The 21,778-nt window shown below is 48.0% G+C and overlaps 1 protein-coding gene across 1 annotated transcript in view; it reads right to left on the bottom strand.

The window, feature by feature from the left end:
• The window catches only part of PLXNC1 (plexin C1), a 140,623-nt gene that overhangs the window by 91,617 nt on the left and 27,228 nt on the right, over positions 1-21,778 (bottom strand). The window contains exons 3-4 of the mRNA XM_059187533.1: positions 19,464-19,598; positions 15,991-16,091 (exon numbers count right to left, since the gene is read on the bottom strand). Coding sequence (XP_059043516.1) covers positions 15,991-16,091; positions 19,464-19,598 — 236 coding nt within the window. The remainder of the gene's footprint in view (positions 1-15,990; positions 16,092-19,463; positions 19,599-21,778) is intronic.

Here is a 21,778-nt window from a genome sequence, read left to right as displayed (position 1 = left end):
GGCATGTAAGTGAGCTCCTCTGTCATTAGTATTTGACACCCTGGGACCGTGGAGGCCTTTTCTCACCTGCTCTCGGAGTTATGACTATCCAACTAGGTCAGCAGCATGCCAGAACACTTCATTGTTTACAATCTTTGAGTTAACACTTCCCTTTTGAGAAGCCCAAAGAGCAACCCAAAGCTTATTACCGTGCAAAAATTGCCCCAAATCCTAACAGAATTTAATAGGGAATTTTTTCTTGTGCCCCGCAGGGTATAGTATCCTGGCCTCAGTTCAGAGAAGGCTCCAGGGCTTGGATGGTGCCAACTAGACACCTTGCCAGCCGCCCCTCCCTAGGGCGATCCCTTTCCTAGGACTTCGGCCTCCTTCCAATCAAAAAAAGAAAAAAAAATCCCACATCAACACATAAACTATCCCATAACTTGCACAACTTCAACATTATCACACTCACTCTTGCTGACAGAAAATGTAAGCTGCTAATAACAACATTGGCAAAAATACATGGAAACCCCTGGAGGACTGTCCCCAAGGATCTACCACACCTGAGTCTCTGCTGGGTCCCGGACATTCACTCCGAATGTCAAAATCCACAGCACAGTGTCATGGCCCTTCTTCTGGAGACAGCCTAGGACCCTGTCCTTCCTCTAGGAGCCCCCAGGGGAATCAGGTGAACCTCAAACTTCCCACTCAGAACCCACAGGTGCCCAAACGGGCATGGTGGGGGAGGAGGCATCTTCCCTGCCTCCATCCTCAAAAAGCTCACTCTGCAATAGAACCCTGAAATGGAAACTCTGAACTCAGAAATGTAACTTCTACTTCCTGCCGCTCGACTTTCAGCAGCATCCCCTAATCTAATTGTTCGCCAAAAGCAGACAGTCCCATAACTAAATACCAGGTAATTGGCTTGAATGTGGGGTTGGTGTGACCTATTCCAAAGATTCTATACTGATATCATATCAGAAAACTTTTAACAAGAAAACGATCCAGCCTCTGTCTCAGGGAGCAGGAGGGTGTGTCCATACCAGGGGGGTGGGGGGGAGGTTTGGCTCCAAGAACATCCCAAGGTCTTCTGCTAAGGGATTTCAAGCAGATGCCTGCATTTTTAGGAAAGGCACAGAGGAAGAGCTAGATGGTCCCCAAAATATGGGGGCTCTTATTGACATCATCAGTCCAAGAGACAAAGAAACCAAACTCGACCAAATAGAAGAGAATAGGATGGCCCCCCGGGGCAAACTACATGCTGAATCCAGGCCCCCATAGTCAGGAAAGGGGAATACCAAAACACCAGATCCAAATAAGTGCTGGGGAATCTGAAAAATTGGACCTCCATCACTGGAGCCAAAAGGGAATCTACATGATCAAATTATGCTAATTCCAGAAGCAATTTAGAAGACCTTTAAAAAAAAAAAAAAATGAAACCATCTCACATGCTAGGGCCACCTTTCATGTAATGTGATTCATTTAATCTTCATAACAAACCTATGAAGTAAGAACGATCATTGGCCCTGCTTTACAGATGGGGGCAACTGAGGTGCAGAAGGCACCATATTGCTTTCCCAAGGTCACGGGGTGAGCAAGCCGAGTGCCTGAGACATGAAAACCAAGCAGTGCCATTTCCTACATCTGTGGTCTCATTTATACGCCTCTATGGCCTCGCACAGAAGCTAACACTTACTGAGCTCTTCCTGCAGGCTAGGCACTTCTCCTGGGGCTTCCCAGAAAGCAACTCACTGATCCTCACAACCCCCTCAGGAAGTAGACATTGTTATTATCGGCAAGGATGAGGAAACTGTAAGGCAGAGTGGTCAGGTGGCCCGGTGTGAACCTCAGCAGTCTTTACTCCTGTGCCAAATTCCTCAAAGTTTCCAAGAACTTCCCAGGATAATGGCATCATAAATGCCAAGATAAAAGTCAACAGGTCCTCCTCGAGCACGGGCCACATAGGAAAATATAGGTTTTAGTCACTTCTCAGAAAACTAGTGTTCTTTGGGTTGTTCTGGAGGTATCTAAAGTAGGGTCCTGTTGTTAAGAGGTTTGGGAGACACTGGGCAAATAAAATTAAACTAATCTCTCTGCTGCAGGACTTCTCAGAGCCTTGGCTATACTGGGGTGCTTTGTAACTTTCCAAGACAGGAATGAATGATGCAACATCTTCTAACTTTTTTAGAAGTTCTCATCATGCACACTGGGAAATATTGCTTGAACGTGGTCAATGAACAGTAATTCAAACAGTGGATCAAATTAGAAAATTTGGGTCTTCCGGCTTTTTTTCTCAACTCTCGGATTCAGCTGGTAATGACTTATTAATTCTAAGCATTCCTCTATGTTATCTCCTACATTCTACCCTCATCCATCACCTTGTAGCTGGGCTCCTACCTTGCCAACTCTAGTGCCTCCAATCAGCCTCCAGACAGACATCTAGGTCATTCTCAAGCACAGAGCTGATCATAGCACTTCCTACTTAAAATAACCTTCAATGGCACTCTTTTGCCAGCATCAAACTCCTCTTCCTATGGGTCTTTTATGACCAGGAGCCTAGAACACACATTTCCACGGTCATGTCTCTACCCTGGCACTAGTATCTAGCTCCTGCCTTCTTCTCCAAACTCATCCCTAGGCAACTGTGGATTGATGAGTCTGTCTATTTGATTAACATGTGCAGTGCAAACACGCCTGGCTGTCCCTAGCATATGCTGCTCCCACAGGCCCCAGAATGCCCTTGAGCCTGCAGTATACTTGGTGAAATGGTGTTCCTTGTTCAAGGCGAGTTCAAAGTCACTTCCTCCATGATGTCTGCCCAAGCTCCGGGCAAAGCAGTAGCTCTCTCTGCTGTGTTCCTGTGGCCCCTTACATGTGCTCCAGGTGTATACAGCACATCGCATTCACCGCTGATTGCCTGTCTCTCCCACTAGACAGCAGGTCCCCCAAGGGAAAGACCCACCTCATTCACCTTGCCCCCCCCCCCCAGGACCTAGTGCTGTATTTGGCATTTGCACCACAAATATTTACTGAGCACCCACCAGACACCAAAGACCATAGTTGGCACTGTGGACACATTAATGTATCAACCCATTAGAATCCCCCTACTAATGAGTTTACATTCCAGCGAGAAAATAAACAGTAATTTAAAATAATTTTAAATTAAGGTAGGTCTTCTGCAGAAACCAAGAACATGGCACAGAGGAATTACTTCAGATTGGCCAGGAAAGGTGACATTTTAGTTCAGAGGTCTAGGATGAAAACCATCAAGTCACATCAAGAATAACAGGAACAGCATTCCAGGGAGAAGGAACAGCATGTTCCACTTAAAGCTTGGAACTCTGTTCTCTGCAAGGAATTGACTAAAGGACAGACTGGCTAGCACACAAAGGGGATAATGCTTCTGCCAGTTACACACCAGTGTCGTGGCAAGTCATGTGCCCCCTCTGTGTCTCGGGCTGTCCACCTGCAGAAATGCAGATATTAATGGTTTCTACCTCATGGGATTGTTAGCAAAATGTGCATCTATTTAATTGAGGCTTACAATACTGCCTCAGTATATAGTAGTCATTGTTGTGATACTTATTACTCCGGCAAGTGAAACAGACTTCACGCAAGCATTTGGATGACATTAAGCTATGCAAACACAAAATGGTAATGACGAGGCAGGGATCGGGGCAGTGGGGCTCTCCGGACAGCCCTCCGGCATCACTCACATGTGCCGGGTCAACATGCAGCATACCTTTCCTCCATAAGGAGGCAGCCCCAGTTCAAAGCTTCTTGGAGGATTCTCAATCACATTGTGCCTTCCTCCCAAGACAAAAGGGCTCTCTGGGGTCTCCCCAGCCTCAAGCACCGCCTAGAAGCCCTTTCCACGGTGTACGGACAGTATTGGCTTGGTGGACGCTTTCCGCCCTAACCTGTGAGCTTCTCCGGGGCAGAGCCTCATTCGTCGCTTTTCCCCAAGGGCCTCGTTCAGGGCCCGACCCACAGCCCGAATGCAACAAGCGTTAGCCGCACTGAATTAAGAATTCAATTTTAAAGTGACTAAAATTCTTGACTATGTCTCCATGATACCAGCGTAAGTTGTTTCATTGATTTTTGTTCACTGGGCTGGCCTGTTAACTGGCCTGGTGGAAAACCAGCCTTTGTCTTAAAACTCAGAGCTATTTAGCACACATAAGACACATTTGCAGACTGAAACCCTCACACAAAAGGGATCTGTAGCCTGCACCCCATGTGGTTCTTTTGTGGGTGATGAGTTTACTGAAGCTGGCATTTTTTTTTTTTTTTTTTTTTTTTTTTTTTACTTCCAAACACAAACCACGAGCTGAAGAATTTAAGGGAGGGTTTTTAAAAATACATAATGTGGAAATAAACATGGGAAAAGGGTGCCTTTTGAGTCAAGAAGATCTGGGCTCAAAGCTGCTCTGCCCCCACATGCCTTTGCCACTCTGGGCCTCCATTTCTCCACTGGGAACGCAGGTGGCCCCTCTTCCTGGGACAAATACCGAAGGCCCTCATCGGGCCTCTCTATACAGCCAAACATAAGCACCTCAGCTTTACAAAACATTACAAAAGCAAAACCATGAAAGGCCGCCTGGAAGGCTTCCAAAGAAGATGGGAACATTGTGTTTGAAGCTGGAGAAGGTGCTGGGAACAGGACATCTTCTAGGTCACAGAGACAAGTGAAAACATTTGAGGAATTTTTAAAAGCCAATCAATACATACTTATGAAAGTGCCTGCTGCCTGAGATAAGGTCATTTCAAAAAAAAAAAAAATCTATTCCATTAAAACATGTATTTACTAAAAGGGGCGTTCCTAATGGTCCTTGTTCCAAGTCAGAGAACATCAATTAAAGAGATGGTGTGGGTAAGCAGTTTCTTTGGACCTCGGCGGCCAGCACTTCCAAATAAAACTGGCTTCTGAGTAAAGTGAGCCTTCTCCCTGGTCGACCTCTGTCAGCTCTCAGGGTACCAAGGGCTGTGCCCCTCGATGATTTCATCCTCTCTCCACCTTCTGCTTTGAAAGGAGTAGGATTTGTTCACAGCTCCTGACAGCGGAGGTGATCAAGAAGAACCCAGGGGATCTGGGTTCACCTGGGACCCCCCCTCCACTGTGAGAAGGCCCCCAAATCCCTTTCAGCATTCTTGCTAACCCAGATGCATGGGTTGGGCCTCAGCCAGGGTAGTTCAGGACTGCCCTGAGGTCCAGAATCATACTCCTCTTTACTCCCCACTGTTTCCACCCTACAGAGAGTTGTCCTACTCGCTTCTACACAATTAGTCGGCACACTGGGGTCCTCACCCAAGAAGGAGAGGTCGCCGCCAGATCCCATGATTACCATGATCGCTGCCATCCGCATGGCACTGGACCATCTAGGAGGGTCACTGTCCAGGCTGCAAGCATGAGGACACACCCCTGATCAGGAGGAGAGGGGAGCAAACACAGAATGAGAACAACCTGTCTGAGACTCTCTTCTTGGCCACTTGGCTGGCAGTGGCCATACCCATGAAGGGGGACATCTCCAGCTCAAGTCTTGGCTCAGACACGTCCTTCCAGTGAGGCCTTCGGGGACCACTCAGGTTCCAACAGCAACCTCTGGTGCCTCCAGCCAGGAGCCCCGTACCCCTGTCCTCGGCTGTATTTTTCTTCAGAACACTGATCACCATCTGACGTGCTCTCTCTTTCTTCACACTCACACGGTCCCTCTTCCCTCGTGGGGTGAGTTGAACCACGTTCCCTCAACATTCACGTCCACCCAGAACCTCAGAAGGTGACCTGATTTGGAACGAGGGTCTGTGAAGATGTAATGCAAGGATTCCAGGAGGAGAGCCTCCTGGATTCAAGGTACCCAGTGACCGGCGCCTGGAAAAGAGAAAGTGGGGGGAGGTCTGGAGACACAAAGAGGAAAAGCCCGTGTCATGAGAGAGCCAGGAAACACAAGGAACCCCCTACGGATTTCTAGGTGAGGGAATGCATCTGTGGTGTTGTAAGCCCTTACATTGTGGTCCTAGGCTAGGGCAGCCTTAGGAAGGCAACACCCCGTCAGAAGGACCTCCACGAGGGCAAAGACTTACGGCTGTGCCGTTCCCTGTGGCAGAATCCTAGTGCTTAGAACAGCGGCGGCCACACATTAGGTTCTTGACAGATACTTGCTAACTGAAAGCAGGGATGCTCACACTTTGAAGGTGGAAGGCTTTCTATAAGTCAGGTAGGCTCTGAGTCCTGTCGTCTTTGGTAGGCAGAGCCTGTCATCCACCAAGGGTCTTTTTAGACCTAGCTCTTCCCTCTATTGCCACAGGGACAATATCCCTTCCTTGTTCCCCTTCCCTTTCCCTACAGCGGTAGGTGAAGGCACTGACTCTGGAGATTGAGCTAGGTTCTGCTACCTGTGCGACCCGACATCAATGGAACCCCCAAAGACACCCATGTCTCCATCCCTGGGACCTGGGCATATGTTCCCCTGAACAGCTAAAAGGACTTTGCAGATTAAGGATCTCAAGATGGGGAAATTGTCTTGGAGGATCAGTGCGGACCCAAAGTAGTCACAGGGGGATCGAGCGGAGGCAGGAAGGTCAGAGTCCGAGAAGGGGACATGACGATGGAAACAGATTTCAGAGCCCGAGAGATGTGAGGGACTATGTTGCCGACTTGGAAGACACAGAAGCAGCCATGGGCTAAGGTGGGCAGTCTCCTCCAGAAGCTAGAAAAGACAAGGACATGAATTCTCCCTCTGGCCTCCAGAGGAAACACCACCCTTTCATCACCTCGATGGTAGCCCAGGGAAACCCACTGCAGACTTCTGACTTCCAGAACTGTAAGGCAATAAATGCCTGATGTTCTAAGTCACTAAGGTTGTGATCCTTTGTTACCGCAGTAGTGGGAAAGGAACATACAACCTGAGGCTGTTTCCTCCTCCCTAATGTGGGGATGGTCCTAGTACAGACTTCACAGGGCAGCAGGAGGACTACAGGTATAGGGCACGGGGCGCAGGGCACAGTGTCTGGTGTAGAGTGAGCACGTCCCCCCACCCACCCACGAAGAGTGGGCCTGGAGTCGGGGCAGGCTTCTCGGAGGAGGCGCACTGCGACTGTGTCCTGAAGGGTCTGTGGGCACACCCCAGGGGCTCCTCTACAGAAAGCCCTCAGTAGGCATCTCTGTCGCGCACTGTCCACCGCCCAGGAGGTCAGACCCGGCCGCAGGAATGCCGACCTCGCAAGAGTGTGCTTATGGGTTGCCATGCCCCAAAGGTTACCTCGGTCGAGTTTTTGAGCAGTCACAGCTTATGGCCCTTAGAGTCAAAAAAATGGCCGGGGAGGCTTGAGGTGAGAATGTCTTGGAGGAGCGAGGGCAGGCAGACCCAACAGGACAGCGGTGTAAGGAACTGGATAGGGCCATAAGCCAATCCTATAACTCTTTCTTGCTTGTTTATTTGTTACTCCAGGCTACTGGGGACAAATTCGTTTAGCAGTCACATTTCTGTTTTTCTCTCTTGTATTCAAAATCCCCTCTGGTACTCCCACTCCTTCAGGAAGGCTGACTGTGGAACTAGCCAGAGAGCCCCATTGTCATGCCAGGTCAAGGAATGATCTACCAGCAGCAGCTGGTGGGGGCTGCTCAAAGGTTTTCCACGTGTCTACATGGAAGAAACCTGTAGAAGAATATGGGCGAGTGTCAGGCTTACACGAATCCTCCAGAGGCACTAAGACACCCTTTAGTTAATGTGCCTGCTGATTAGCAGCCTGACCCTACACAGTCCCTGTGCAGAGTGGGGCATGACAGGGTAGGACAGAAAAGAAGCCTGGCCTTTCCTGCACAGCCCGTTTTCTGAAGAGGACCAGCCCTGATTCCCTTATGTGACTGGGACCAGAGCACGCTGAGCCCCATGGTCATGCTGGGACTGGTGGGAAGTGCATGAAAGCTGGAGAAGGAGCGGCCAAGTGGATGACTCAGGAGGAGACGGGAGATAAGCTCGTTGGTTATGAGACAGACATGCCGCAGGACAGTGGAGCCTGGAAGGTATGCGGCTGGGGAGTCTGATGAAGCTGATGCTTGGGGTAGTGCTGGACCCTGCCATCAGGATGATCTTTTTATTATTTTTTATTTTTTTTAAGATTTTATTCATTTATTGGACAGACAGAGATCACAAGTAGGCAGAGAGGCAGGCAGAAAGAGAGGAGGAAGCCGGCTCCCTGCTGAGCAGAGAGCCAGAATCGGGGCTCGATCCCAGGACTCTGGGATCATGACCTGAGCCGAAGGCAGAGGCTTAACCCACTGAGCCACCCAAGTGCCCCAGGATGATCTTTTCAAAACACAAAGATGATGCTGTCCTCTGCTGAAAACCCTTTCATGGGTCTCCGGAACCCCCTAATATGCAGACCCCCTTCACACCCTGGTCCCCCCCCAAACCCCCATGCCCTCTGGCTTCTAGGGCTACTATCCAGCCTGTCACTCCCTCAGAAGACCACTCCCTGTCCCGGATCCTCTAAGATGCCTTCCGTTCCCTGTTCCCTTGGGCTTCAGGGCCTCATTTTTTGTTTAATCTTTTTTTAAAATTTACAATTTATAATTTACAATTTACGATCTAGTTAGTTGACATCCAGCTCAGTGTTGGTTCAGGAGTAGAGTTCACTGGTTCATCATTTACACATAATACCCAGTGCTCGTCAGGACGGCCCTTCTTCAAACCCATCCCCCATCCATCCCACCCCTTCCCCCTCCGTCAACCCTGCTCGTTCTCTATCATTGAGTCTCTCATGATTTGTTTCCCTCTTTTTATCTCCCTCGTGAATGTTCATCCATTTTGTTTCTTAAATTCCACGTAGGAGTGAAATCAGATGGTATTCATCTTTCTCTGATGAACTTATTTCGCTTAGCAAAATACATTCTAGCTCTGTCCTTGTCTTTGCAAATGGCAAGAATTCATTCTTTTTGATGGCTGAGTAATATTCCTGTGTGTGTGTGTGTGTGTCTGTGTGTCTGTGTCTATCTGTCTGTCACATCTTTATCCATTCAGCAGTCGAGGGACATTTGGGCTCTCTCCAGAGTTTGGCTATTGTTGACAACGCTGCTATAAACACCAGGGGGCATGCATTCCTTTGGATCTGTATTTTCACGTCCTTTGGGTAAATACTTAGTAGTGCAGTTGCTGGACCATAGGGTAGTTCTATTTTTAGCTTTTTGAGGAACCTCCACACTGTTTTCCAGAGTGACTGCACCAGCCTGCGTTCCCACCAACAGTGCAAGAGGGTTCCCCTTTCTCTGCATCCTCGCCAACACCTGTTGTCTCCTGTACTAATTTTGGTCAAGGCCTAAATTTAATGCCACCTCCTCTGTGAAGCCTGCCCCAGCCTTGGTTACAAGCCACAGCTCCCTCCTCTGGGCTTCCACCATCACCAGAGCTAGCATTGCTTGAGTCCTAACTAGGACTCTGGCATTGTGTGTCCAGGTCTTTTTGTGCATATCTGATTTAATCTTCTCAGTCCTCCTTTAAGGTATTATTAACCCTACTTTATTGAAGAGGAGATCCGCACATGAAGATAAGAAAACCTGCAGGTCACAAAGAAACCTGGGTTCAATCCCAAGCAAGCTGACTCCAGGCCCTGTACTCTTCCTCCTTGGCTGGACTCCCCTCCGCCAGAGCGGAAGTCACCCCCAGCATTACCGTGCCTCCCAAACATTCCTGCTCAGTAATGACACTGTTCACTCCTTCCTCCACCATCTCAACACCAAGGTCACTGTGTTGCTGGGAAAAGAGCAGGAACTCACCCCACAGAGCCCTCTGACACTCAGCTCTGACATCACTCCCAAGTCCTCCCGCTCTGACTTCCGGGTTCATCCTTTGGGCTCCAATCTAATGCCTACTCCAATGCGTGGGACGGTAGGAATCTATCCCTTGGGTGGCACTTCTTTATTGTCTTTATGAGGACTTAGATCAGAGAGAAAGAACACATATTCCAAAAAAACCAGTAGCTGTGGCCACCTTGATATTTTATTTTTCATTTTATAACCCTATTTTGACTGTGTCAAACTCAAGGGGGAATCTAATTAAATGCCAAATTCTGTCAATTCTATCTTCCAAAGAGCTCTTGAATCGGGAGTCCTGAGTCTTGAGCTCTTGAGATCTTCCCATCGCTACTATCAACCCTCTGACCAGTTCCCCATCTCTTGCTGGTTTACAGTCACCTTTTAAGAGGTCCTCCAGCAACCAGCAGGTCCCCTGCAATCCATCTTCACCAGAATGTTTATTCTAAAACACACAACCGATCTGGTCATTCTTCTAATCAAAGCTCTGCAATAGCTCCCCAAAGTCCTTCCAATAAAATGGAAATTCTTTACACGGCTTATGGGACCAGTCCTCCACGGCTCCTGTAGCCATGCCACTTTCTCAACAGCTCCCCCTCCAACCCCCCACCCCAAGGCTGTATGCTCCATGCACACTGACCACCAGACCAGGAGCTCCTGCAGCCGCCGGCCTTGGTGCACCTGTTCCCTCAGCTGGTCACCTGGCTTGGCTTTACCTGGCTGAAATCTGCTCGGGCCTCAGGTTCAGCCTAGACATTCCTTCCTGCAGCAAAACTTGCCTCACTTTGAAGATGGGTTAGATGTTCTTTATGTGCCCCCATGGAATCCTCCCCTGCCTCTGTGGGAACCCTTATCATATACACTATTTACTTCTTGGTGGATGGATAGTTCTTTTCCTTGTTGAGGTAGACTGGATTGCTGTGTCCGGTTCTTCAGGCTCTCCTGTACTGGAAGGACCCATTCCTACACTTTGCCTTCTTTGCATCGTCTCCCACGGGAGTAGGCAGACCATATTCCTACCCCACTGATGCTGGGCTTGGCTATGGGCTGTGTTGGCCAATGGAGCCCCAGCAAACACATGAGCAGGGGCTTTGAACGTGCTGTCCAGCTTAGCATGGCCTCTGGTACTTCTGCTGTCTGCCTGGACAATGGTATGTACAGGACGGGAGATGTGCGAACACAACCGGAATCTGCCTCTCAACCTGCACCTTGAGGCAGACGACATCCCTACCCCCACTGGAGTGGACCCATGAACAAGAAAAACAAGTCTTCTAAGCCCTAAGAGTTTGTTAACACAGTATCACTGGAGCAGAAACCTGACTGATACACTTGTCTACACTCTTCACGAGACCGAAGGCTCTACATAGGCAAAAAAGAACTATAACCCGAGCCCCCAGCAAAGGCCTCATCACATCACAGGTGCTCAATAAATATTTGTTAATTGGATGTATGACTGAATGAATGCATATGGGTTATTGACATGTCTGTCTCCCTAGCTGGCATGAGAATTCTTAGGGCCAAGAATGGCATCTGATTTCTCTCAGTAACACCTAGTTGTCTCATTTCCCACACTGCGTTCTGGGTAGATACTTGATAAATATTTGTTGAAACTAAATAAATTGCACTTCGTGGGCTGGCTTGGGACTTAATTTATGACATTGTTTCTATGGGAAAATGCGTTCTGAGTGCCAAACAAACTTGCAAATGAACTTTTGGAACCTCACCCGTTCATTGGTTCAGGATTGCCAGTTTTGTGGAAATCCATAACTGAACACATGTGCTATGCTTTGCAATATGGGAGAAACTGAGAAACTGCTTCCAAACCCAAGATATTCAGCCTGCAAAAATTCACTTTCCACCCACACAGGCAAATTCAGCACAGGTTGGATTTGAGGTTCCAACAATAAAATACTAGACTTTTTAGAGCTCATTGTTTATCTAATTGCTTTTTATCTGCTTATACTAGATGCCTATTCTTAACACGCGATCAAAAGGAAGTTAAGATAGTTTTCTTGCCCACCCCCCGTGCCCAACAAATCCATTTTCTAGACACATATGCAAAAAAGTTCAACCTTCTCAAAAGGGAAAATAAATTATTTTTCTAAATAAATCTGTGACATTTAAAATAAACACAGTGGGATGCTCTACGGTTATAAGAAAAGATCCCCCTTTAGAATTCCTAATTTTGAATGGTACTGGGAACTCAATATGAGTCACAGATCTGAGGCTTAGTTTTATTTCGTCTTAGGCCAGAATCAAGCCACTTTGAAACTTAAGTGATCCGATGTGGCTGGGAAGGGCCATCAGTCTAGAAAATTCTATATGACTTAACACACACAGCTCAACCCGCCACTGGTAGAGTTTCTCAATCACTCAATCTACTTCATTCACTTAATGTATATTTTTTGAGCACCTACTCTGTGTCAGACACTGTTGTAGACTCTGGGAATATAATCGTGAACAAGACAAGGACCCTATGTTCATGGAACTTTCATTTTAATAAGAGAGGCAGAGAAAGAAGATCACTTCTTATGACGGGGCCATGATGAAAATAAAACAGTGAGGTGATTATGAATGAGGTGAGGCCATTTCAGACTGGGTGATCAGCTGTGGAAGGATCTGGGGAAGAATATTCTAGACTGAGGAAACAACAAGTGCAAAGTACCAGAAGAGGGAACAAGCCTGGCATATTCCCAAGTCAGAAGGAAAGCTGGTGGGGTGGAGTGAACAGAGGAGAGACAGGCATGAGAGGCACGGAAGAGTCAGATAATGTACTCATCTTGTAGTCAGACAGTCAAACTGGATTCTAGGAGAGAAAGCCAATGCAGGTTTTGAACTGGGGAGTGACATGATCTGGTTTAGATTTAAAATTATCCTTCCTCTTGGAGAGTACTGGGACAGGGGTGAGGGAGCAAGAGGAGAACCAGGGGAAGCCCGAGTCATACTTTATAGAAGGCTAGAACTTCTAGCCCATCATCAATAAATGATGTGTCTTCAGCCTCTTCTTGGATCATTCCTCTTACCTTCTTGTGCTCACAAAACCAGCCTCTGCCCAGGGGAGAGTTTCTTCAAAGCCAGCTCAGGGGCTGGCTGCTTCCTCTCACTCATGTGTAAGTGTCCTGCTTGCATCTCGCTGCCTTTTCTGGATGCTTCTTCTTTCCTCCCCCTTTCCAAGCCTGTCCCCCAAGCCAAAGTGCCCCAGCTTGGAAGCTCAGGCAGTCATGCCACCAGCCCACACCACCCCAAAGTTCTCCTTGTTGCAACCATCTACAGTGTACCCCCAGCCCTGCCAATTCCTTCCTTTTCTGGACTATTTTGCTCCTCACTCCAACATTGTTTCCACAGTTGGTCTTGGCGACTATAATTTCCAAACAGATGGTTCATCCAACACTGCTACCTCAGTTCCTTGACCCCCTCCCTGCCAACGATCTTGTCTTCCATCTTACTTCATAACCTAGACTTAGCCATTACCAATAGTGTCACCGCACACATGACCTCCCTACTACAGTCCAGCTACTACCTCGTTCCAGTTCCCCAGGTCCAACAAGTCTTAAATCCAACCACAACCTCCCAAGCACAGATCCCATGCCCTGTTCCCATCTCTCACTGCCCTCCTTAGAGTTGCTTCCAGCAGAGAGCCCAGGGTCCCCTGGTACTAGTTTAAGTACCAATATCCATGACAATACCATAATGCTTCCCTTGGATACACCTTCAGTCCCCAGGTCCCCCCCCCCCCACTGTGTATTTCCTGCAAAGCCCTACCTTGCTCAACCTAGTTCTCCCCAACTCTGTGACCACACCAGCAGAGCTGAACACAGCCTTCGAAAGCAAAACCACACTGAGTGTTCTCATTCCAAAAGCAAGACCACTGGCCTCCACAGGGCCCTGCTGCTGCCCAGGGATCACACTATATTTCCCATCTCCATTACCTGTCCAACTCTCTTTCCCACCTTCTCTCCCTTCTCTCTTCAAACCTCCAGTACTTCCTCCCCCACCTCACTCTGACGGCTCCGAAGTCACTGAACATGATGTAAGCAATATAAACTGATGCCACTTACCCTTCCCCCACCTACCTGCCCCAGGACCCATGTTCTGCACCTTTCCTCCCGTGACCAAGGCTGACTCGCATACCTCCTTCCCAGAGCCTTGCCTCCCCTCGCGTGCGTGTGTGCGTGAGATCGCCTTTCCTTTCATCTTCTGAGACACAACTGCGCAAGGGCCCTTTCCCTTTCTTGCACCATCAGTTTCTCCTTCTCCACTGGAACTTCCCCAATAGCCCCAAAGCATAGTGTGCTTTCACACACCTTATAAACAATAAGACCCTCTGGATTTTACTTTCTCCTCCAATGTCTGCTCCATTTTTCTGCTGTTTTCCTCAGCAAAGCTCCTCTGAAGAGTCATCTCTGCTCTGCTCTTTCATGTTTCTCTTGCAGCATTAGCACCACTTGCCACAACGGCCCCGGTCACGGTCACCAGTCATCACCTGCTAGGTCCAATGGATCAGTTCTCTTCTCTTGCCCAGCCTCTCAGCACCATCTGGCACAGTGGACCACTCCCTTCTTTCTGGCCTTGGCAACCTGGAGACCACCTCCTTCAGCCTTTCCTCTTCCCTTTCTGGCTGTTCCCTCCTCCTCTTCCTCTCTCTGCCCCCAATCGCGGTGCCACCTCCGTGCTCAGTTCCCCAACTACTCCTCCCCTCAGTCGACATGGCCTCCCGTGACTGGTCTTCAGGCTTCTTCACGTCCCATCTAGATGCATCTAAACCCCAAAGTCATCTCACCAGCCCGTACACTTCATCCATGAACTCCAGACCTGTGGTTGCCAATATAGTAGCCACTAGCTCTGTGTGGCTAATGAATTCTCGGTGCTGCCACCAAATGAACCCCTGCAGGGAGCTCTGCAAACACAGACAGGGAACCGACCTAAATGGAACGGGTGGGAAAGGAGAGGGCAGTTGTGCGTCCTAGTGGGTGTGTGGCGATGACACGCTGTGATGAGTGGTTAATTTCCTTAAACCCTAGACTTGGGCGAGCCACGCGAAGAAAACGTTCCTACCCAATTACAGTTATTCATGAGCATTTTCCCGGCCCTGCTCCTTTTGTCTGCCAATGATTCTGACGGAAACAGCCCCGTGAGGAAGCGCAGCGAAAGGCAAGGGCGAGTATGCGTCTGGGTGCGTCATAGCTTTCAACTTCCTCGGCGAACTCCTAATGAATCCCAGCCCCACGTTTTTCGCCTGTTTCCTGAACCTCTTGGTTGGGCCATTTTCTCCCCATCTCCTGTCACTGCCCTGGGCTTCCTTCCGCAGGGGCTCCCCCATTCTCTCCCCAGTCTTCTTTTCTTTCCCCCAACTGCCCTCTTGTTCAGCCTTCAGCTTCTCTGCACCTGTTCCACTCCTCCTTATCCTTTTTCACCTTTAAAAACTGAAAGCACCGAACTGACAGACACTGTTATGGTTTTTTTTTTTTTTTTTTTTTCCCCTCTCCCTGCCGGAGCTACCGCTCAGGCGCTCTCCTCCTCGCTTCTGTAGCGGGAGCCCGAGTACTGGGTTGCCATGGCAACAGCCAATCCAACCAGCCCGGTCCCAGCCAAGCTAGGAGCTGCCATGGCGAGGAGGAAGCCTCTACAAGTCGCCCCCAGAGCCCGGATGGGTCGCGAACATCGTAATTCAAGCCCAGGCCGGGCCCATTCTGCCCGGGGACGGAGACCGTACACCAGACCCCCAGCCGTACCACACCGCAGGGGACAGCGCCATCAATCCCCAGGCTTCCACCCAGCCAGCCGGATGCGTGACAGTATGGGGATTCAGCTGAAAATTTTCAAACCTCCCTATTCTTTCATCTCCTCTGGGGGGGAAACCTTTTGCCTCTCTCTCTCTCTCTCTCTCTCTCTCTCTCTCTCTGGAGTCCTGGGGAACTCTGTAGAAAGTACAAGCAGCACTGACAACCCCAGCCTCCCCCGCTCCCACGCCTGGGCACGGGCAGCCCTGAACGGTCCCAGTCCAACCGTCTGGTGGCCCTGGCACAGCTGGGAACATCGCTGAATATTAGGATTCCACCGTGATACTCCAGTGGGCAGCGAAGGGCTCCGTTCCCCCAGGTCATCGGAACGGATCCTCAAAGTAGGGCAACAAGTGTTCTGCCACCTGACACTCCCCCCGCCTCCCCGAACATGTGAGTTAGTGAGAAAGAATCAGGGAATACCTTTGTAGTGAATGGCACCAACCGCAGTGAGGGTCTGCAGCCGTTAAACACTCCGTGCAGGATGGATGTCTACTGCAGTTGGCAACACGAATTCTCCTCACCTAAAAATAAAGACACCCGCGGTTCAGACGGAATTACAGGCAATGCTGGAAAAACAACAACCCCTTATCTGTTGAGGGGCCAGGAAGAGCACACTGATTGACTTGAACTCCAGATATCTCTGCGATGATGTGGGGCAGTGGTCCTCAGAAGCCCCCGGGGAAGCCTTGCAAGTTGGATCCCCAGATACCCTGCTAACCCCAGTGCCCAGACTCCTGCCCATAGGTCTGAGACCCAGCCTGGGAATCTGAAATTTTTAGGGGCTCACTCAGGTGAGTCTGAGACACAGTCAGGTTTCTGATTGGTTGGTGTTGATTTCTAAGGGGCTTGTGGAATCGGGTCACCTGGTCTTCCAAAAAAAAAAAAAAAACCCATCAGTGTGGGGTCAGTGGTGCTTTGGAAATGAGTGTCTGGGGATGGCAAAGGCTCTGACCCAGGAGCATCAGCGTGAGGCTGGCACTGGACATGGACATGAGGACAAACCCACATCCCTGCCAGGGTAACTCCATTGCTTCAGCTCCTAGTTCACTCACTCACATTCCCTCCACTGGAGTTGAGAATGAAACAATCAGGGAATATTCAAATCACTGCCTGCCCCTCAAGCCACCTCTTCCAGTTGTCAGGGAAAAAGCAACCCACAGAGCAGGTGCCCATGCTGGGCAGACCCAGGCATCTGAGACAGTCAGTAGGAGCCTGGAGACGGGGTGGCAGGAGGCAGACAGGTCCTCAGTGTTGCATGGCATGTTTTCTGCAGGCAAAATCCCACAGCAGGCAGTAAGGAAACCTGGGGAACACATTAAGCTGGGAAGTTATTCATGCTAGAAGGTAGAAGTAACTTCTTTAAAAGGTTAAAGAAACAGAGTTCTAGAAAGGGTTGGTGAGGAAAATAGGCTATCCTGAGGAATATTCTTCAATTCTAAGTTGACTTCATGGGGGATAAACCTGTCCATTTCTCATAGTCCTCGATGCTGCTGAAAGATGCAGGGGCAGACCACCAGCCTGAGCCAGAATTAACCAGAATGTGGCTATTTCCTCGTAGCTCACACAACATCTTAATTCTGGAGGGGTTTTCATAAATACATAATCTCTCTAACCTTGTTTCCTCATCAGTGAAATGGTGATGGTGCCGCTGACTCCATGGGGTTACTATATGTGTCTGGCATACACTAAGTGCTCAATAAATGTTGGTTATCACTACTGTGTGGGGAAAGGGTTCCACAGCCCAACAAACATGTGAAATCTTCCACTGAAAAGGCAAATCAGTTTCCTTAGAGCAAGGCTTCTGAGAGCCTTTGAATATGCTGGGCATCGTGATACTCCAGGAGGGGTACAGTCAATACCATCTCCTCCTAGGGCCACTTTTGCCCAGAACACTTAGTGGAATAATCTCTAGAACCTTCTGTGAGAACCTTTACACAGTGTACTTAAACATACAAACAACATAACTCCGTGCAAAAGAGAGAACACTGTAAGTACTTACATTGGACCTGCTTCTCTAACTTAATAACACATTATAGTGACTAACACAGCAATGCATAAATCTTCATATGGTTATTTTTAATGGCCACATATTTGATAGATGTACCAGGGCATATTAGTTTGGCTGTTACTATCTCCCCAAGAGTCCAGGACAGAACCTTCCCTAGGTTTTGGCTCTCTAGGGATTATACTGGCTTAACCAGAATCTAATAGGATCCACAGCAGTAAACCTAAGTGAAAAATGTACGAATAACCAGCTTTAATGCCCAGTCAAAAACTCTCCCTTGGACTTCAGACTTTGAATGACCAGAGGCTAAGCAGTCTTCAGCTTCCAGAAAATGAGGACCTGTCAGCTATCTGTGGCTCTCCCAGTGGTTCCCAGCTTACGGTCGTGAGTCCCAAGGAAAGCAGTCATGAGAACTTGTGAGCTATTTGCAATGTTTCAAAGAGCTGAATGGAAAAAACATGCATGGGTCAAGCAAGACTTCAAGAGTCTATGCTTTGGGCTGGAATTTTATTGGCTCCGTGTGGTAGCACAGTCTGTTCCCCAGCTGGCAGTTTCCAGATGCCCTTGATAAATAAAACCTGGGAATGGGAATAGTTACTTAATACAGGCAGTCTGTGGAATAGACCAAAGTCTTTCAAATGAAGGAAGCCCAGGGAAGAAATAGAATGGAAAGTGCTGAGTGGTGAAACAAGCCGCTCGAGAAGATTCTATTGGGTGGACAACTGGTTTACCAGCGCAGACCAGGTCCACCATCCATCACCATGTGCTCATTCTGCGTAACTGACTTCACAACGTGCAAAGGGCAATATGGCCTTTCTAGGAATTCTGGAGACTACAGAGTGCTCGTGTACCGACCTCGTGACTATAACAACCATGTGGCTTGATATCATTACCATTCCCCTTAGACTGAGAGACAGAGAATGGAAAGTGGGGGTGGGCCAAGGGCAGCTGTTATCCCATTGTAGAATTCTGTAAGTCTCATTGATCTTCTTTGCACTTTGTATGTTCCAGTGGCCACGGAGCCAAATTACTATGCCAGAATAGGCTGCTAGTTTTCACAGGTTTAGGATTTGACCTTGTTTATCTATATATAGGCATATATATTTATCTAACATACACACACACACCCTTGAGTGAATTATTTAACCTCTCCAAGTCTTAGGCTCTTCCTGTATAACACAAGGGTAATTTTATCTCATTAAATTATTAACATATTTCAACAACATTGTTTTTATAGGTGTGTGTGGATAGACACAACTGTATACACGTAGAGAGACCCTATTTAGAATAGTAACTAGCACGTGGTCAGTAGGGGCTGAATGAAAATTAGTTTTCTTCCCTTCCCTTGGTGAAAGCACCTTGTAAAAAGGAAGAAAATGGAGAAAGATATTCTCTTTATTTCAGTAAGCAGAAGCAAGAAGAAAAACTAGAACAGACAAATAAATTAAGGGAGGGAGGGGGAGTGCCATATATTTCCTGGTTCATGAATGTGTATGAGACCATGGCCTGATATTAACCCCAAATTCCAAAGCCAATCCCATTGGGTATATTCATAAATGCATCTAACCGTTCAGTGCCCGCACAATAAATGTGTAAATTCAGTTACCTAGCTGATTATGCACCCATTTGCAAGCACATCCCTCCCCTGAAAAACGTAGCATTGGAAATATAGCCAATAATAAAATTGTCTAAATAGGTAATATTTCTTGCTTACTTACTGACAGCAAGGTTTTTAATTCCACGTCCGTGAACCACTGCGGGTCTTCTTGAAGCCTGCAGCAGTGTTTAAACCCGATAGTTCAAAGTAAAAGCTTCGCTACTAGATAATGACGTTAATTAAACACTTTCTATTCGGAAGTCAGAAGCAATAGCTGGTATTTTTACCTACCTCTTTCCCGGCCGTTAGATAGATGTAGATATTCTTCTTAGGATGAGGAACCAGTTTGTAGAAAACGGGTGTCTCTTCTTTAATTTCATAGATAACCTCTGGACAATTTGAAGTCAAATTCTCACCCAGAACAACCTATTTTTTTTTTTCAAAAAGAGAAATATGATTTCTATTAAATACGTCAAATAGCGGGGGTGGGGGGAGCCAAGACTCATAGCTTAGTTCTAAGACCACGTGCTTCTTCACTCACTACATATATGGGCTGCGGTACCGTGTTCCTCAAGTATCTGCTGTCTCAGTCTTCCGTAAAGCCGGTAAGAACAAGTACAGTCATGCACACACACGTGCGCACGCACACACATGCACAGCCAGCCTTCGGTCCTGTGGCAGTAACCTCATAGGTGGAAGCTTGACATCCATAATTCCTTAATACACCCGGCTTTACAAGAAGCTACAAGTGACAGCTTCCTTAATACTACGCCAAGTGATCCTAAGACCAAAGGAAGTCAGTTTGATGACTTGCACAGTTGACTCTGATTCTCCTATACAATTTGACATACTTAAACATCTTAATGTAAGCAGGACAACTGAACAGGCCCAAGCAGGTGGGTATGTACTTATATATAAAATAGAGCCAAGTATAGCTTTGAAAATGGACATACCCAAGTTTCACTCATCTCAATCAATAAATATTTACTGAATAGCCCCTATATATCTGGCATGTTCTAGGTGTTTGGAAAATTGCCCTGAACAAATGAGTGGAGGGAAGGGGAGTAGAAACTACCCTCATGGAACGTGTGTGTGTGCATAGGGGAGTGGTGGCCGACAATGAGTAAATTATAAACCCTATTAGAAGGTGATGTCAGTCAAAATAAAGTGGGGTAAAGAGATAAGGATGTGTGCTCAGGGTAGGTCTCACTGAGAGGTGGTAGTTAGGTAGCTACATGCAGGAGATGCTGGAGTGGGTCACTTGGGTGTCTGGATGACACATGTTTGGCCCCTTGGTCCCGATGCCCTACAGTCTGGGGGTGGGGGGGGCAGTGGGGCACGAGCAGCACCAGCGAGGCAGAGTGCAGTGGGTAGTGAGGAAGGGGTGTGTAATGTAGGTTCTCGTAGGCCCATATAAAGACCTTACTCTCACTCCAAGTGAGAGCGAGGGAGCCACTGCCCATTTCAAGCGCTCGCTAGCCGCCTCTGGCTAGTGCCTACCTGGAAGTGCAGGACTGGAAGTGCAGACACAGAGCATTTCCATCATCATGGAAAGTTCTGTTGGACAACACCAGCCTACCGAGAACCGTGAAAGCAGGGAAATATCAGACAGGCGCAGCCCAAGTGTGAGCCTGCCAGGTTCATGTCTCCCCATCTCTAATTCATAGTCCTTATTAATCAGCTCAGAGACAAACAATTGATCAGGTTCTAGAAAGTGGTCATAGAGAAGAGAAGAAACAGGAAGCCAGTTAAAAAACATTGATAAAAATATTCTCAAGCGCAGCTCAAGAGAAGACAGGCTGCTGTCCAGGAGGAATCCATCACGTCAAAGGCACCATTGGGCACAACCACCTTTGAGGCATTCGCGCCAACCAAATGGACCTCGAATCCAATCAAGCCTTTAGTGCGAACTTTCATTTAGCATCAGGAAGCAGAAAGGGGAGGCAGGAGCTGAACGACCCCATGAGGAAACAAAGAGCCAAATCTACAATGTGAGGCATCTGACAAGACAACAGGCTTCACTTCCTCAGTCAGTGGCAGCAGATAAAGGCTGGAAGGTGGTCACTCCAGACTGAGAGAGACAAGGCAGCCCACAGGTGATTGGAGGACCTTGTCTGGATACCAGTTTGAACAAAAATAATTTTCAAAGACATTCTTGAGCCAATGAGGAAAATGTAGCTCTGCAAAGGCAATAGTGGATAATTCGAAAGGATGACTGGATAACTTTGTTGTGGTAACAGCATCATGGGTACAGTTACTTGAGAAACAGCATTTTTTAGAGATGTGTAACGCAGCACGGAGGGGTGAAATGCCACTGTCTGGGATTTGCTTCAGAAGAAAAACACAACTTACAAAACACCACCGCTCATCCATTTTAAGTGAGTCAGAAGCTACGTTGCAGTTTTTATCAGGACTTAATTCTTGGAGCATGATTGACGCAGATGGGTAAGGGCTGGAAAGATCCAGTTTGGGGCAACTTTGATTCACCCATACATGATGAGGCACCAGGATTTTCTCTGGAACTCCAAATTGCAGCAGGAAAGCCTTTCTGTGGTACTGGGTACCAGGCTTTGCCAGCCAGATTCCTAAATGAGCTACCTAGAGTG

Source organism: Mustela lutreola, chromosome 8 (genome assembly GCF_030435805.1).
Source record: "Mustela lutreola isolate mMusLut2 chromosome 8, mMusLut2.pri, whole genome shotgun sequence".
Classification (NCBI taxonomy): domain Eukaryota; kingdom Metazoa; phylum Chordata; class Mammalia; order Carnivora; family Mustelidae; genus Mustela; species Mustela lutreola.
This window is presented reverse-complemented; position numbering and strand designations above follow the sequence as displayed.